Below are 17,310 nucleotides of genomic sequence, written 5' to 3'. Positions count from 1 at the left end.
GGAATACGTTCCTATTTTGTTCAGAGAATCTCATAAATGTCTGCAAACAGTAACTTTACTTCTAAAGGCTAACCACATCCAAAATGTAGATATGAGTTGAGGGTGAAGGCTGTCTGTTCGAAACACCACTATTAAAACTGCAGAACAGTCTGCACCTTCAATCACTACAAATTACTTCTTTTCTCATTATTATAAGTATTAAAATTCACTGATGAAAACTGAAATTGCACCTGCTTCACATCAAATGAACATACTTCACATACAACTTTCTGCAATGTATGCAGGGAACATTACAAAGGATTTTCTGCAAAATATTAGAACATGTGCAATTTGGTCATATTTTTGTAGCATTCAGTTGCCCAAAATATGACTCTCCTAGAGGATGAGCAGGTATACTTGCTATTTATGTACTGATCTTGTCAGTGAACCCCTTACAACTGAGCAAATTCTGAGGGAAATTAAAAGATGCTGTGCCCACAAAGTGAATTTTGGTAATATAATATAATAGTGGCTTAAGTCCAGTGAAAAAAAATTACACACAAGTTTCACTTTGTTAAGATCTGCTCCTTGTTCTTCTCCCTGTTGCTTAAGAAGAACGATGAGCAGACGTTAAAGTGAAACAAACAAATTAAAAAAAGGTGATTGCTTCATCACAGGCAACCTGCCTTGCTGAGAAAAATGATTTATTATCTTTTCACTAGTGCACCAAACACGTGACACTCTTTGGCACCTTCAAACCAGTACTTCAAAAAATATATAAAAGAAATGAATACCTTAAGGCCAAATCTTTCACATGCGGATAGCAATTCTTCATTGATTCAACTCTGCAAAGTTGTTCGTATAACAAATAGAATCTCTCAGTTTACTTTTTCACAGAATGAATCCCAGACTGAAGCTCTCACCAATCACACCTAACCCAACTACAGTGCAGCTGTACATTGTACAGTGCCATTGAGGATTGGTATGAAGAAAATCACCTGACTACAACCTCCAATCACATCTCTGAAGAATTTGGGTTAGGCGCATTTAGTGACAGTCTAGGACTTGTGTGAGAAAGAAAATGCACCTTACACTGAAGTGAAACCAAAAAATGTACCATTTGGCACTACATTTTTCTGTTTTTAAACAGAACACAATGTATTTTCTTTTCCACAGCTCAGTGAAAGTTTTACTGAAACAGAAAAAAAAAAAAATATGTAGGTTGAAACCAGAAAAATGTACCGTTTTGGTGGCACATTTTTCTGACTTCAAAAAAACTAAAGAACAAGGATTTACAAAGAGAAAAAGGAGGTGATGTGCTCCCCTGTGCGCAGGCCTAAATTAACCACTGTCCTATGTAATTTGTTCCTACTCTTTTCTAAAGACCCTAATTCCAGTTGTTTATCTCTATTACTATATTCGCTGCTTCTAGTAAAGTTGGTTTATATTTTGATTTCCATTTTCTAGTAATTGCTTTTTTGGCAGCCACCATAATTAGCCTCAGCAAGGCCTTACTATGTCTAGGCAATTTTGATTCTGTATCATACCTAAAAAAAAAAAAATCACTTCCTTAGTTGCACCAGTTTGCTCACCGAGTACCTTTGACAAAGCAGTCTGCAGGGAATCTTTAAAGTCTGCTAACTCATTACACTCCCAGAAAATATGTTCCCAGTTACCTCTTTCTTCTCCATCCCACCTCCAACATTTGCTGTCTACCCGAGGAAAAATTCTTTGGAGTCTACATGGGGTATAAAAATACTTACGGAAACACTTCCAAGCAACGATCCTAAATCCTCTAGACTTTATTACATATTTGGGAGACATACATACATCTCCCCATTATTTCTTTGTGAATTGTTTTTCCAGTGTCTCTTCCCAATCCTAACCGCCTCTGTTTGATTCATATATTTATCATGCAATATTTTATATGCTACTAATTATTGCTTTTTTAATGGCAGCTTCTGTTGTAGATTCTACTAACAACTCTACCAGCGCTGGTCTTTCATTTAGGCCCCTCTATTTCTTTCCTTTTGCTTATACTCTATATCAATCCTTGATAGGGAATCAGTCTCTTACCTACAGTCCAAATAAATGCCTGGCGTCTTCCCATTCTATTACCTTTCCTTCTCTAGTTATTTGCTCTGGGTACCTTGGTTCCTTTGCCAGTTTTCTCCAATAAATTCCAGCTCCCTCTTGCCTATTGTCTGTATCCCTAATTGCAGTCACCCCTATTGGCGGACTCACCTTTCTCCATTCCTGTGTTGGCTTAGTACATAGAATACTTTGTTACCTTATGAATATAATATTCTACATGATTACTGTTATTCTCCTTAAAGGTCTGTATCCAAAATCCCAGTCTCTCCTTGTTTCTTGAACTTGCCCCACGTTTTACCATCATCCCTTTCCACTTTGAATGATAGTTTTCTGCTTGTGCGATGTATATGAGCTTTAACTGTGTTGCTCTGAAATACCCCTTCAAATCAGGTAATCCCAATCCACCTTGTTCTATTGGAAGAATCAGCTTATCCCACTTGACCCTTGCTGTCTTCCCCTCCCAGATAAAATCCTTCAGCTCCTTATTAATTGCTATCCACAACTTCTTCTCTGGTTGATAAAAATATGCCTGACCTGTATATAACACTAAAGGGACTAAAAACATTTTAACTGCTTGTATCTTACTATCGATACGCATATAACAGAGCTTCCATTTTCTCAGCTTTTGTATTATCTTTTGTGTAATTTCCTCCCACATATCCTGAGCTGCCACACCGGAATCATTTTTAATCCATACTCCTAAATACTTCATTTTATCACACCTCCAAAAATATGGATATTGCTGAAACAATTTGTGTGTGGGTGCATAATTTACTGCTATTGCATTTGTTTTAGCTTCATTAATTTTATATCCTGAAAAGATCTGAAACTGTATCAAAAAGTTCCATAAGAATGCAATGTCCCTTTCTGTTTTCTTCAGGTATAAAATAATACCATCTGCAAATACAGCCAGCTTTTCTTGACTACCATACCAATTACATCCTCGAGTCACTTATTTTTTTTTTTGCCAGTGGTACTAAATATAATGCAATTTTTTTACATTCTGTTTGAATCTATGCAATGTGGTCAGATTACTATAGACCTATACAACTATTTCATTGTAGATGATCCTATCATACCAGTGATACAGGGATTACCCAAGATACATAAACATGCCCTCAATCCACCCATGAGACCGATAGTGGCAGGACAAGGGTGGTGTACAGAGCCACTATCAATATATGTAGAGCACCACCTGAAACCTGTACTGGCCAGGAACAACTCTATCCTAAGAGACACTAAACAATTCTTAGTAGAGCTCCATGCATTCACTAATAGTTTTACACCAACAATGGACTACTTAATGGTTACCTTGGATGTGCAATCCCTTTTTACTGTAATACCTAATATGGTAGGACTGGAGTATTTACATCAATATTTAAAGGAAGACGGAATGTATGAATCTAGAATGGTAGATGATCTCTGCTTTTTGGTGGAAACCATATTAGAAAATAATGTGTTTATGTTTGAACATAACATTTACAGACAAAAAGGTGGCGTGGCTATGGGCACTTCTTGTGCTAATAGCTACGCCAACCTGGTTATGGCTAAATGGGAATCACAATATTCTCGCAGGAGTATGGTCTGAGAAAATAATTTTTTATCGAAGGTTTGTAGATTACCTCTTCCTGTTATGGGAAGGAGGTGCATCGACCCTACAACACTTCCTGAGGGATATAAATAATAGCACACATTTCTTGAGGTTCACAGCTCATAGTTCAAATAAATGTGTTGAATTTCTAGATGTCAGTATTACTAGGGCAAGCACAGGTGAATGCTATACTGAGATTTTTCGTAAAGAACGTTATAGAAACACTTATGTACACAGACAGAGTATGCATCCCCAGCATGTGTTCAGAAATGTGATAAAAGGGCAAGTAGTAAGGACATCTAGATTAACAGCCAAAGATGAGAAATTTGTAAGTGAACTGCACCAACTAGAAGGGGGATTTCATGAGAGAGGGTATAAGAAAAAGGAAATTAAGTCCATCACCTCTAATACACACTCCATTAGGAATAGCACAGGGAAACCTTATTTCTCCAGTCCGAAACAGGTTTATGAACAAAAAACTGCACAAACGAACCCCCTGAGGATTTCAGTTACTTATGCAAGCATTAGGCTGTTACAGGAGATCTATTCCAGAAATTGGAATATACTTCGATCAGATGAAAGGGTTAAAACATTGGTAGGAGATAACCCCAGATATGCATATAAAAACAAGAAATCCATTAAGAGGCTTTTATGTGGACCTAGATATGGCCATGAGTTGAATATTGAACCCACAATCATGGTACCTTTCCCTGTAATTCCTGCAACTATTGTAAATATATTGATGAAAAATGAGGTTTTTAACACCCAGATACAAGGAAGACTATTTACTTTAAATTATCAGGTAACTGTAATACCAAAAATACTGTATATTTAGCTCACTGTAATGTATATTGTTCATTTTATACAGGTATGACTACACCGAGGTTTTGTGATAGGATCAGGGAGCATGTTTATGATATATATAGGAGGGCAGAGAGTAATGTCCTAGCAAGACACGTGATGGCAACAGATACGACACACGCATTTAAATTCATGGCAGTAGAGAAAGTCAAAATAGGTTGTAGAGGTGGTCCTATAAAGAACCTGGTAGAAAATAAGGAACTTGAATGGATCATTAGGATGCGGGCTAATATAGGCAGGGGCCTAAATGACAACGTTTCTATTAAACCTGTACTTATTCATAAACCATTGCACAGATAAAAATATTAAATGTAATTTTAAATATATATTTTATAGGTTTATTCTAGAACTACAGACTAGATTTGGCACCTTAAGTATGATTATTATATTGTTTTTAATTTATAACTCAGTAGTTTTGTATTGTTTTAATTGAACTTTGATTCTGATTGGTTGTTTGTAACTTTTAAATATGAGTGAGTAATGATTTTAACTGTCTGATGTAGCTCTGGCTACGAAAGTGCTCACCATTGTCTGTACTTTGTTTGTAGATTAAAACTGAACTTTAATCTTCACCTGCCTTGGTCTGGTGCCTCATATATTTTTTACATTGGTTCTGTTAATGTCGTCAAATGTTTGTATCCCCTCTAAAAAGCCACACTGATCCATATCTATGAATTTTGGCATCGGTCTTGCCATTCTTTAGCCATTACAAACAAACACTTTATAATCTTAGTTTAGTATCGAAATGGGCCTGTATGAAACTGGATCTGATGGATCTTTACCCTCTTTTGGTATTACAGCTACCACTGATTTGGTACTTCTCTTCCTCCCAAAATGCTGTTAAACAAAACCTTCCAGATCATTATCAGTTTCTTCCCTCCTAGCTTCCAAACCTCCACAGGAATACCATCTATTCCTGAGGACTTTCCTGTAGATTGGTTAGACATCACCATTTTTATTTCATCTCTTCCTGTCCTGTTAGTAGTTGAGCCTCATCAACCTCTAACCTTGCCATACTTAATTTTTTCATAAACATTTCCATTTGTAACTTTTCTTGATTTCCATATTTCTCTGCTTATATACAGACTTCCACAGAATTTCTGAAATACTTCTAATACTTCTACAGGATATCTTATCTTCCTTGTTATAGGTTCCCTAAGTTTGGCAACAGCCCTTTCTGCTTTTTGTTGCCGGAGTCATTGTGCTAAAGGTTTTTGTGCGCTAAAGTTATTTAAAAAACAGTTGCTTGACAGCAGCCTTTTTAAACTCATGCATATTCCAGGTAATCCCTTATTTTCAGTTTAGCATTCTGCAGTTGCTGCTCTTCTTCTTCTTCTTCTGTGGGATTCCCCCTGTTTGGCAATACTTTAATATGTGTAAATCCCTCTAACTAATTATTGCTACTTCTAAACCATACCTCCCTTTCTTTCATTTCCATGCTATTTTTAAACTCAACTTAAAATTTATCCCACTCCCTAGCTATATTTTCAAAAGAAATTTCTATCTTCTCTAATAGCTCCTAAATAATTTCCACTACCCATTCCTTAAATTCCTTTCTTTTCCGCAGATAGGTGGGAAAGAACCAGCGTCTTAGTTTTATTTCATTATCCTGTCTATTTTGGTTATTATTGGCACATCATCTGAAATGGTTATTGGGTGTGTACCAAGAACTTCAAGTAAATGCACATGTTCCTGTGAAATGTAAATTTTGTCTAGCCTAGCACTTTTTGTATATTGGAGAATAATATGTAAATTCACTCTGAATTCTTAGTACTGAATTCACATTATCTGTGCCAAATATTTTCATAAATTTCTTCAAAAATCTACCCTCCTTTATTATATTCCCCTTCTGAGCCCCCTAGACACAAGTCACTGTTGCAGATCAAATTCCAGTCCCCACCTATAAGTAATATTCCTTGCTGAAAGCTAATTATTTCTCCCAGATTTTTCTCAAGCTCCATTATAGCAGTTTTCAGTGGAATATAAATACATGCCAGTTTAATCCTCCTCCCTTGCCAGCAGCCCCTTAGTACTGCAAATCAACCATTATTATCTTTTTATCCTCTTCTGTCACCACTGGAGCTCCTTATGCAACTATACCTTTACCCCAGGTATTCTACTGAATAATCATCCTGAAAACCTTTCTTTATCAAATTCACATGTTCAGTTCTTTCCAAGTGTGTATTCTGTAGCGTAACTGTTTGCACTCTACATTTTTAATATAGTTCACTATGCTTTCTTTTTTGTATTTCTCTGTGAGACCATTGATGTTTAAAGACATCACCAAAAGCATCACATTCTTAAAAAGTTATTATTCCCACCTTTTATGTATAACAACTTTTTTTAAATGTCTGGTTCCAGTTTTTGTGTTACATGCATATGCTGTCTGGCAGGTTAATCTTTTATACAGTTGTTTCTTGTGATTTCCATTTGAGTCTATGTCACATCTTACAAAACAAGTTGTTTTATTGGAAGTCCTCAAACAAAAAAAAACACATTACCCCCTAAAATCTAACTTAATAACAACACACAAAGCTACCGTGTATATTCACAAAAATCCTAGTTAGAACAAATGTTCCAAACTGACAGCCATTCATACAGCCATGAAATAACCTAAAATAAAGGTCATCCATGCTAAGATGCCTGGTACAGCCTGTTTATCTACTAAGGGCTGTCTGGCTTTCTCTTATCTTTATAGCTGCCTCAGCTATGGAAAACATTTGAACACTTTCAGAAAAGAATTTCTCCAAGCCATTTCTCTTTATCAGACTGTCTGTTAGAGACATGAGAACCAGAAAAAAACAGCTACGCATACATTTTTTACTAGAAAAAAGCCTTATAATATTCAATATTATTTTTCATTTGCTTACTTTCTGTTAAAATGTGCTATTAGATTAAGCTAAGGGCCTTAACCCAGTCATCCCCATATGCAACAGAGAAAAAATGTACACTAATATTTCTTTTGTCATGCTCTTTTAACCAGATTTTTTCTTTTTCATTGCTGTGCCTATGTTTCTTGAAACTGAACAAGGAGAAAGAGAGAAGAAGGGAGAAAGAAAAAAAAAACAGGAACACCTGTTTACATTGTTATCCCCATTACACTTAAGAATAACTGGGAAAACTTTACTTTACAGCATGCAAAGAAAATCATGCACTATTAAAATAGTACCATTAAGAAAAAAGTTTTGTTTTACTCACAGTTAAACTTTCTCTGTCCTCTTCCCCTGTCCTGAGTATTTTTCCAAACATTAATGACATGAAGTAGGGCACATGCTTTAGAGTCCCCTACAAGGTTAACAAAATCCAAAGAAGTCCAATATTTCCAGACTTTCTTGTTCTGTCATGTTTCACAAATATAATTATTGCTTTACAGTCCCACATTTGTCAGTTTCCAAGTTGCTAGTTTTATTCCTTTCCATCTCTGTCTCCCAAATCCTGTCTCTGCTTCATTTCCAGCGTACTCTTGATTCTTCTAGTGGAGTCTTGTGCTTTTTTCCTGCTCTCAAGCATTAACTGGCATTCTCTCTGGGGTCTTTATTACCAGGAGAGTAAGAAGCAGAATTTCTGTTTCACAGCTCACTTTTTGTTGGGAAAACTCTATTTCTTCCTTAGCATGTTCTTCATTAAAAAATGGTTTTGTCCCTCCAGAGAAAAATATTTTGAAGATAGCTATGTACAGCAGTTTGAAACTCATGTCTGCTTCTTGGCATTCCCTGAATAATGAAATAAATTTACTCCTCATCTCCCTGGTGTACAATGAGTAGTCATTCTCCACAAACACTCTGCTGTCTCCCACTTTTAGTCCTTTGTCTTTCTGCCACAGTTTTGTCAGAACCAACTCCTTCTGCTGGTAAGATTGCATCTTTACTATTAAATGTCTAGATTTCTTTCTCATAGCCATGTTTGGAGCATATACCTGATGTGCCCTTTCAATTAATACTTCCTGTTGTGGAATACCAGTCCAGTTGCTTATTTGTGCTTTCATAAAATTAATACAGTCTGTTCATTCCAGCTTCTCTGGTACAGCAGAAAATCTCAGGTTTTCCCTACATACTTTGTCCTCTAATTCTAATTTTAACATCTCTTCTTGTGCAGTCTCATTTTCAACCAGCCTTTTCTTCATTTTGACCTCTGAGTTTTGCAGTTTTATCACATTATCTGAATATCTGTTTAAAGCTTCTTACATTTTTTCCAGCCTTTTATTGTTTGAGTTTATATACTCCATCAGTCTTCTGTGACTGCTTATCACTGCATCAAAAGCTTCAATATCCACAGAGTTTTAAAGTGGCCACAGTGCATAAGGCAGCAAATTACTTTAAACTGAATAATGTTTATATAAATATTCAGGAGCATAACTTCTCCTTAAATGCTCTAAATCTTGACCAACAAATGATCAAAAGCAAATGGCTGCAAAAAAATACATCGATCCACAAGGGATAAAAAAAAATGAAAAACAAATTTTTGCATAGGCAAGTCCCCTATACTACCCAGACCCCTTGCTAGTTATATATACCAACTGTGAGATCACACTATAGTAGGGAAAGGGTATATGCCTCAATCCCCATTGCACCAAATTTCTCATAGTAATAAAGGTGATCATTTCTGATCAGCTGATTTTCTATCAGCTGTACAGGCTTCTTTACTCATCATTGAAAAGCCAAATTGACAAAAGATGGTGCACTCAAATATTCCTAGGTATTGTTTATTTAAAGTCTCCATCACAGGATTAGTCACATTTCCTCAGATAATAAGCTCAGGGAGGAGGACAGGGACACTGTAGTTAAGGATTCTAATGTAGGCTGTTATCTCAGAACACTGACAGGACTATGCTGCAGTCCTTACAAGCTGGGAGAATACCTCACTATGCAAAGAGGCCATGGAACTGCATCTGAAAATGAGAAAAATGGCATGGTGCATTAGAAATATGCAAGGGCTACAGCTGGATACAAAAGATGAAGAAAGTAAAGATATTCTATAATAGTAATGCCAAAATAAGAAGCTAAGAAACAAATCTGAAGAGTGGTTAAGGAAAGGAGAACTATGGAAATCCTTAGTGCAGTATAGTACTCTATACAGGAGAGTGTCTTGACAGTGATAATACTTACACACACAAGAGCTAAAATGTGATGATCACACAAGACCACTGTGTGTCTTGTTGAGCAGATTACATAAACTGTTGTCACTGTCACAGACTGTCAGTGATACATACATGGTTGTTGTTGTTGTGTCTTTCGGCTTTTCACAGTTAGGGGTCGCCACAGCGGAACTCCAGTCTGCTAATGATAGGCAGTTGATTTTTACGTGCTGAGTTGCCAGCCCTAACGCACAACCTTCAACGAAGGTATGCCCATTCACGCATGTCTCCACGAAGAATATGCTCTAGCTGAGAGTCAAACCGGACAGCGCCTTACTGTGAGGCGACAGTGCTACCGCAGCACTACCATAAATAGAAATGTGTTATGAACAAACAGACACTAGGGTAGTGGGTTGACAGCTGTGCAACTGAACATTGTCCTGATTGGTTTAGTTAGTGTTGTACAAAGAAGGATAGTATTAATGCTATATGCTTAACCACACAGACACCTGGCAAAACTGTCAATGCTAAGGACAGATACTTACAATGGTCTTTCTGGAGAGCCGAGTGGACTGTATGCTGTCAGGACAATTCCCTTGAACTTGCAATACTGCACTAATCTAGGCTGTGTCAGGTAAGGGTGCAGTTCCACCTGTTAAAAAAGAACTCAGATCAGTTGCTTGGATGTACATTTCAGATTCACAAGTCTACATTTGCTCTTGGTAGGTCAAGATGAACAGATTTATGTCCAATGATCACATAACCAGCAAAGCTTTTCCTTGAACAAAACATATCCTTGCTGTGACTTAGAAGGACTATTGTTAAACTGCTGTAGAACATGTCCGCATTGTGTAGCTCTGTAAACAGTCTTTAACACCATATACAGTCCTACCTAATGCAACCAAATAAAACCAGTATAATTAGTTTTTACATACTGAACTCCTGAACTCCAGCTACATTTTCCATGAGTCAGGGAAAAAAATATTGAAAATATACATGCATTTAAAAAGATGGCCAGAATGCTACAGAACACCAAGGCAACTGCCTGTCTGGTTGGTGACCTGTATTACAGTAGCAGCCTGGGTATCACCTGGCCCAGACTGAGTATGCATGTCTGTATGTATGCATGCGTGTATATGTATATATATGTATGTGTGTGTGTGTGTGTGCGCGCATTAGGCTGGTACTATATTGGGGGGGGGGGGAACTGAGCAGCAATGGTCAAATCAAAGATGAGATTTCCAAGGCCTACAGCAGTAGAAGGAACATCTAGTGACCACTAGTAGAACTACAGCAGACTACAGGAAATTAAGGATGGTAGCCATGCTACTAGCTAGATGGCCAGACTGCCCCTGGTGAGATAGATGAATCCGGATTAGACTGTTGTTAAGGGAAGGAAGAAATTTACCAGATACGAGTGACTGTTCTTCCTTTCATTGTGGTGAAATTGGGGGTTTCACAGGTTATTTGCAGTGCCCGTATGGTGACTGGAGGAACTAAAGCACCAGCTGCAATACTCCGACATGGACACAGGCTCAGGAGGAAGCATAAGCCAGCAACTTTTCAGCTTTTACTCCATGATTGCTTCTTAATGAGTCTGACGTGTAAATCAAACAGAAAATACAGTGGTTCTATAGTATGATATACCACTCATTACAATCCTCTTTCTCATTTCTGCAATTAAAGGCTTCACACTTATGGTATGGGGTAGGCCTTAAGATCAGCAAGGCTGGAGGAAAAAATAATGGGAAGAAAGCTCTGACCTTGACTGGAGTCCATATGGCACAGGGATGGGTTGTCCTATCTCTGGAGACACTGTATGCTTGCATCTTAGAGGGGGTGATGGAAGTGGGTATAGAATGATATAGGAAAGGCCTCACCCCCCCAATTTGTGGTGCTACTGCTAATAAACGGGTTCATATTAGAAGCTCGAAGGTCCTGTTCATCGAATACGAAAAGAGCGACACATATTTACTGAACCATGAATACAATGAATGCCGTAAACTGTGAAATTTAAAATCACGAATCGTCATACTCGGCAAACCCCACCGCCCGCGACATATTACCTACCCAAACAAAATAAATAAACACATACATACACTATATCTATGCACTTACCTTAACCCGCACCCTAACCCTAAGGTCCATAACTATTGCACACTTTCCCTACAGAGATATACCCAAACAAACTAAATAATCCACACACATACACTTAACAAAACCTTACTTCTAACCCTACATTAAACCTTACATACATTACCTATCTATGCACTTACCTTACCTTAACCCGCACCCTAACCCTAAGGTCCGTAACTATCACACACTTACCTTACGGAACTATACCGCAGATGGGCCAACTATGATGAATCGAAATTTTGAATTTCCCGGTTTTGAACGTTCGCTGTTTTCGTTGTTCGCGCAATAAGTGTCGCTCTTTTCGTATTCGCTGAACAGGACCTTCGAGCTCCTAATACGAACCCTAATAAACAACAGTGTACTTCCCCTTCTAGTTATCTAATCAATTTACAGTGGTGATGCAAAGTGTCTAAGATCTCTCATATCCCCTTACTCTGTAAAAAGGTGCAGTAGATATAAAGAAAAGCAACTTGGGTGTAGTGAGGAGAAAAGGATGTGGTTGCTATCATCGATAGTATAGCAAATACCTTTTATGGTGATACAATTCCATCTGGTTAACCCTTCTGAACGTTGCTTGGAAATCAAACTTGCATTCTGGACTTAGATCAGGCTATCACTTTAGTTCTTAAGCAGAGCAGACATAATCCCTTGCATCATTGCATATGTCAACTGAAACTATTTGTTGGGACATTCATGGGTACCACAGTTCAGTAATTCACTATTGTGCTAATGATGTTCAAGCATTTCTTTAAAACTTGGTCAACCAAGTAAAACATTCAATTTAATGCCTACTTTGGGAAAAGTTACAGATCTTAAGAATTGCATGTTAACAGTTTGCTCCATGGTGTAGACTGATGAAGCCTTGACTATAAGCCAGTAAAATTAGTAAACATAATACCTGAGGAGTCATCTGGCGGGGATAGGATGGAACAGTATTCTTGCCAGCTCACCTATCTTGGGGTATTATAGCTAAGAACTAGCAGGAAATTAGTGGAGACCACAGACCTCAATGATGGTAGCCCAGATACATGTGCATATGCAAAACACATTTTGGAATTGGGCTGGACATTGAGTAGGGTATTCAAAAACCCTCTATAGCTATCATAGTAGGATGTCCTGATCCCCTCACAACTGTATATACAAGCAAGTTCCCTGGTTTTTTGGGTTGTGATCTGAAGGGGCAAATGGGCAGGTGTCAGGGATGATAAATTGGATGACTGAGAAATATATCTAGATACGGTTTATGCTGGGCAGCTATGGGGGATCCTCCTCCACCCCCCAAAAATTGAACTTAACAGTTTAGAATGTAATAAATGTCTTAGCATGAATGTCTTTACTAAAAAGTATATAACTTGTTAAGAAGAATAACAGTTCTACAATAATTAATTTTGAGGTTCCACACAAAACCCTGTACTGAACTTGGAAAAAGTGGTTATAAGCTTATCGTTTATGCCCTGAAACATTTTTAAATGTCATTAAGACAAATTGGCCAATTAGTCTGCTCACTTCTGAGTCTTTTTCTTCTTGTTTGGCCTTCACATCAGTAAAAAAGTACATTTTCTATGTGCCTATATAAAGTGACAAGCTGTTAAAATCTGTTTGCTTCAGAGACAATCAGTTTCCTTCTCAGTTTTTACTGGTGACTTTTTCCACTGAATGCACACAAACCTGGTGGACTGCTGGCTTAATTCTGCATGCTGACAATAATCTCTCCAGCTGGGCGACACTGAAGTTAGACACACCAATAGCTTTCACCAGGCCTTCATCCACAAGCTTTTCCATTTCCTGGAGAAGAGAAATAATGCAGTTATGCACTGGTGTAAAGCTGATATGCAGCAGTTTCCCTATATGCAATTTCCTTCCGTAGCCAGTATGACATTTCTTTACCTTAATACTAGATCTCTGTACCAGCTTCCTACCACCACACCCTCCTGATCAGTTGGACAGGTTCCCCATAATCTCTTCATTGCTAAGGCACTGGTTAAGAGCAGAATATTCTTCTACATGTGATCTGCAAATTGACTTGGTTGTGGAGAGAGTATGGAGCTGCTGTGCAGGCCTTCATCAAACCTATACAATGTCCCTCTGAATTTTGCTAAAAGATATATACATGATTGATAAATCATCTTATTTTGATTTTGGATATAAACCTATTCAACATTTCATACAACTCAGTTGCAGTTTGAAAACAGTATGGATTAAAATATTAGCAACTGAAACCATGTCAGTGCACTGAAAATGTTTAAATCTTATATGGATAGGTGGAATGGTAGGAAAACTTTCATTCATGATACAGACCATAGGAAAAGAAAGGCAACATCAATATTCTTTTACAGTGATACACAAACAATTATACCAAGTTGGATGTCTTAATACAAAAATTCAAAATACATCTTAAAAAAAATGAGTGCACATTTCATGCAGCACTCAGCAGTAACATGCCATGCCACTAGTTTGGGTGGAGACACTGAATTTAAGCATTACCTGTAAGAGAAGGCAGGAAAAACAAAGAACATTTCTGCCTTTTTCATGCAGCTGGCACCCTGTAACTGCCTTGCCCACTGCATACCAGTGACTACTGAAGATATCTCCCAGCTCATAGCTCCCTCTGGCAGCCTGTCTCAACTATCCACTATTCTGAGAAGTATTGTGTACTATTCAAATGCCTGCAGTCTGAATGTCATGCTGCCTCAATTCCTCTACTGACCTACATCTTGAAATGTGTTCTGTTATACTGCCTCCTTGGCATCTTGTGACCCAATACAACATTCTCTTCGCTTTCCTTCAGTATGAAAATGTTTAATTCCTCCAGTCCCTCATCATCATCTGTATTCATTCTCTGGGCCCCATTTACTTTGTAAGCCATTTATGCCCCCTCTTTATTAGACTGATGTCATTCTTTCTGCAAGTGCATCAGAATGTTGCCAAGTATACCAGCTACAGCTTGTCATGAGATCTGTAGAGTGCTACCAGAAGACTGGTCCTTTCTGCCAATCTGAAGATATTGTCCTGCGTCTTACCAACTTTGGACAAATCCTTGTTTTCCTACATGTTAATTTCTGAAGTCACTGTCACTCTGGGGTGATTCTCTCATTCACTAAACTTCAACGCCGTACACCAGTCTCATATTTTACCTTGACCTTGTTGGACTCTAGGTGAAATATTTTGCACGGTTATGCATTAAAGCTCAATTGCTCTGTCTCCACCCATTAGGCAGGCTTATCCCCAAAATGTCTTGCCTTAGCATCATTAATAAACAGGTTATGTTCTCAGTTATACACAGTGTGTAGAAGCACAGTTTTACTGTAAGGAACTTAAAAGAAAAAAGATGTGTTTGCCTACATATAAAGCCTCTATGGTCTTCAAAAAACTCTGAACAGTAACTTAAACAACACGTGCTGAGAATATTAAAAACCACCACAGATTTTCTGGTTCTAGTTTAGTTCAAATCCACAGGCCCAAGGTCATCCTCTGGCAAATAATCCTTAAAGAAAACTTCTCGTTTAGAGCTGATGCTGTGGGCCCTTGTTCTGTCTTCACACTCCCTTGGTTCTCTGTGTGTTTCACCCCCACCTTCTCTTTCTCTCTGTAAACCCAGTTTTATATACACTCTATCTTGCTGCTTTGCTTAAATTTTAAGGTTTCTTAGCATATGAAAGTTATTTCATATGCATACATGACATACACTCCAGCAATACAATACATCACAGCAGACATTTCATATTAATATTATACTTTATAACAGTATGTCACACACTAAAACAGCCCTTCAGAGACCTTGTAGGTGAGAGCCACAATGCTATGCAACACTAAATATATGTATGTGTGTGTCTATATATATATATATATATATATATACACACACACACATATATATATATATATATATATATATATATATACACACACACACATACCTACGTGTGTGTGTGTGAGTGTGCATAGATGCGCGCACATATATATATATATATATATATATATATATATATATATATATATACATATACACACATATACATATAATTTGCTTGTTTAATCTGTAAGTTAATTTGGAACTTACCACTGACTTTCAGAATGCTAAACTGCCCAAAGATTTCCTGTAACTTTTCTTAGTATATTCAAAAATTAGGGCGTCATTGTGTTTACATCAATAAATGTAATGAAGACTTGTCAAGGTTACAGAATGAAAACATTTAATCAGTATAAATATATACGCACACATATTTTACACACATTAATGGTAAATAGTTCTAAAGCATCACTGACTGAAAGTTAAGTATGATTTCAATGTCTTGTCAAAGTCCAGTTGCCACCTCCAACATAGTCGGACCAGCAAACACCACTTAAGACCACCAAAATAATAAATGTAAAATCTTTATTAAAAATAGTCACAGTTAAGCACTTTCATTCTCAAATTAGAACTTCATCAGATCTGATAAATTAAATCCAACCCTACCTATTTATATACCCATCTACCAATGTAAAACTTTCTTCCAGTCACATGTCCTTAATTCAATTAACCTTTTAAAATCCAGGAAAAAATCCGTTCATAATTAATCTGTACTATTGTTTATAATTCATAATGTTTCAGTCTTAGGACAGAAACTAATGAACAACTTTCATTTAAACCTGGCGGTGCTCTGGCATTTAATTTAATTTGCCATTTCAGCTCCTTAAGGTTTAAGTGTTCATCCATTATTTGCCCTTGGGGGTCCAATTTAATATGGTCTATAACCCTAAACCCAAATTTATGAGTGGGCCCTACTGAAACATGCTTAAATAATGCACTGGTGGACTTGCCCTTTTAAATATTTAAGAGATGTTCATTGATACTGTCCCTCTATCTTATTGAGGTTATTCCCACGTAACATGCCGGGCATAATAAACACTGAGCTAGATGAATCACATTTCGTAACAAACAATAAAAATGCCCAGTAACCTTATACTGTACCCCATTTATACAAAATGTATCCCCTTCAGTAATGCAACTACACTGGGGGCAGGCACCACATTTAAAGCTACCCTCTCTCGCCATAAAACAACTAACAGTTCTTTTATTTTCCAATAAATATTTAAATGATTTAGCTTTCTTGTATATATTAGGGGAATTACCAATCTTGTTCAATAAAATGGGGTCTACCACAAATATTCTCCAATTGCTTTTGATGCTCTCTGTTATTGTCAAGCTATCCAAGGTATAGGTGGTAATAAACACCACACCAAAATCACCATTGTTATTCTTTAAACCCCATTCTTCCCTTATCAGCTGTTTAGTATTATTAAGACTAGGTTTATATACACCTAAAGATATTTTACTAATAACTTCTGTCTTCATTTCATTTAAAAAGGCCTCTGGATAACCCTTGATAGTGAACATCTTAAGCACCTTGTCACACTCAAAAACAAACGTATTGAAATCTGTTGTCATCCAAGCAAGCCTAACCAGCTGGCCCTTGACTACAGATTTCTTTTGATGTTGTGGGTGCCAGCTAGAATAATGTAAATAACAGTTAGAAAAGGTTGGCTTGAGAAATATTTTGGGCATCAGACATCCATTTACATTATATTTACTAAT

General features: G+C 37.2%; 1 protein-coding gene across 1 annotated transcript in view; it reads right to left on the bottom strand.

Moving 5' to 3' along the window:
* LOC122811345 (aldo-keto reductase family 1 member B1-like) overlaps positions 1 to 17,310 on the bottom strand; it is a 154,011-nt gene that overhangs the window by 63,719 nt on the left and 72,982 nt on the right. The window contains exons 5-6 of the mRNA XM_044083124.1: positions 13,404 to 13,520; positions 10,145 to 10,251 (exon numbers count right to left, since the gene is read on the bottom strand). Coding sequence (XP_043939059.1) covers positions 10,145 to 10,251; positions 13,404 to 13,520 — 224 coding nt within the window. The remainder of the gene's footprint in view (positions 1 to 10,144; positions 10,252 to 13,403; positions 13,521 to 17,310) is intronic.

The sequence above is a fragment of the Protopterus annectens genome, chromosome 9.part0 (genome assembly GCF_019279795.1).
Source record: "Protopterus annectens isolate FY-2018-M chromosome 9.part0, PAN1.0, whole genome shotgun sequence".
Classification (NCBI taxonomy): domain Eukaryota; kingdom Metazoa; phylum Chordata; order Ceratodontiformes; family Protopteridae; genus Protopterus; species Protopterus annectens.
Note: the sequence above shows the minus strand (reverse complement) of the source record. Positions and strands in the feature narration are given on the sequence as shown.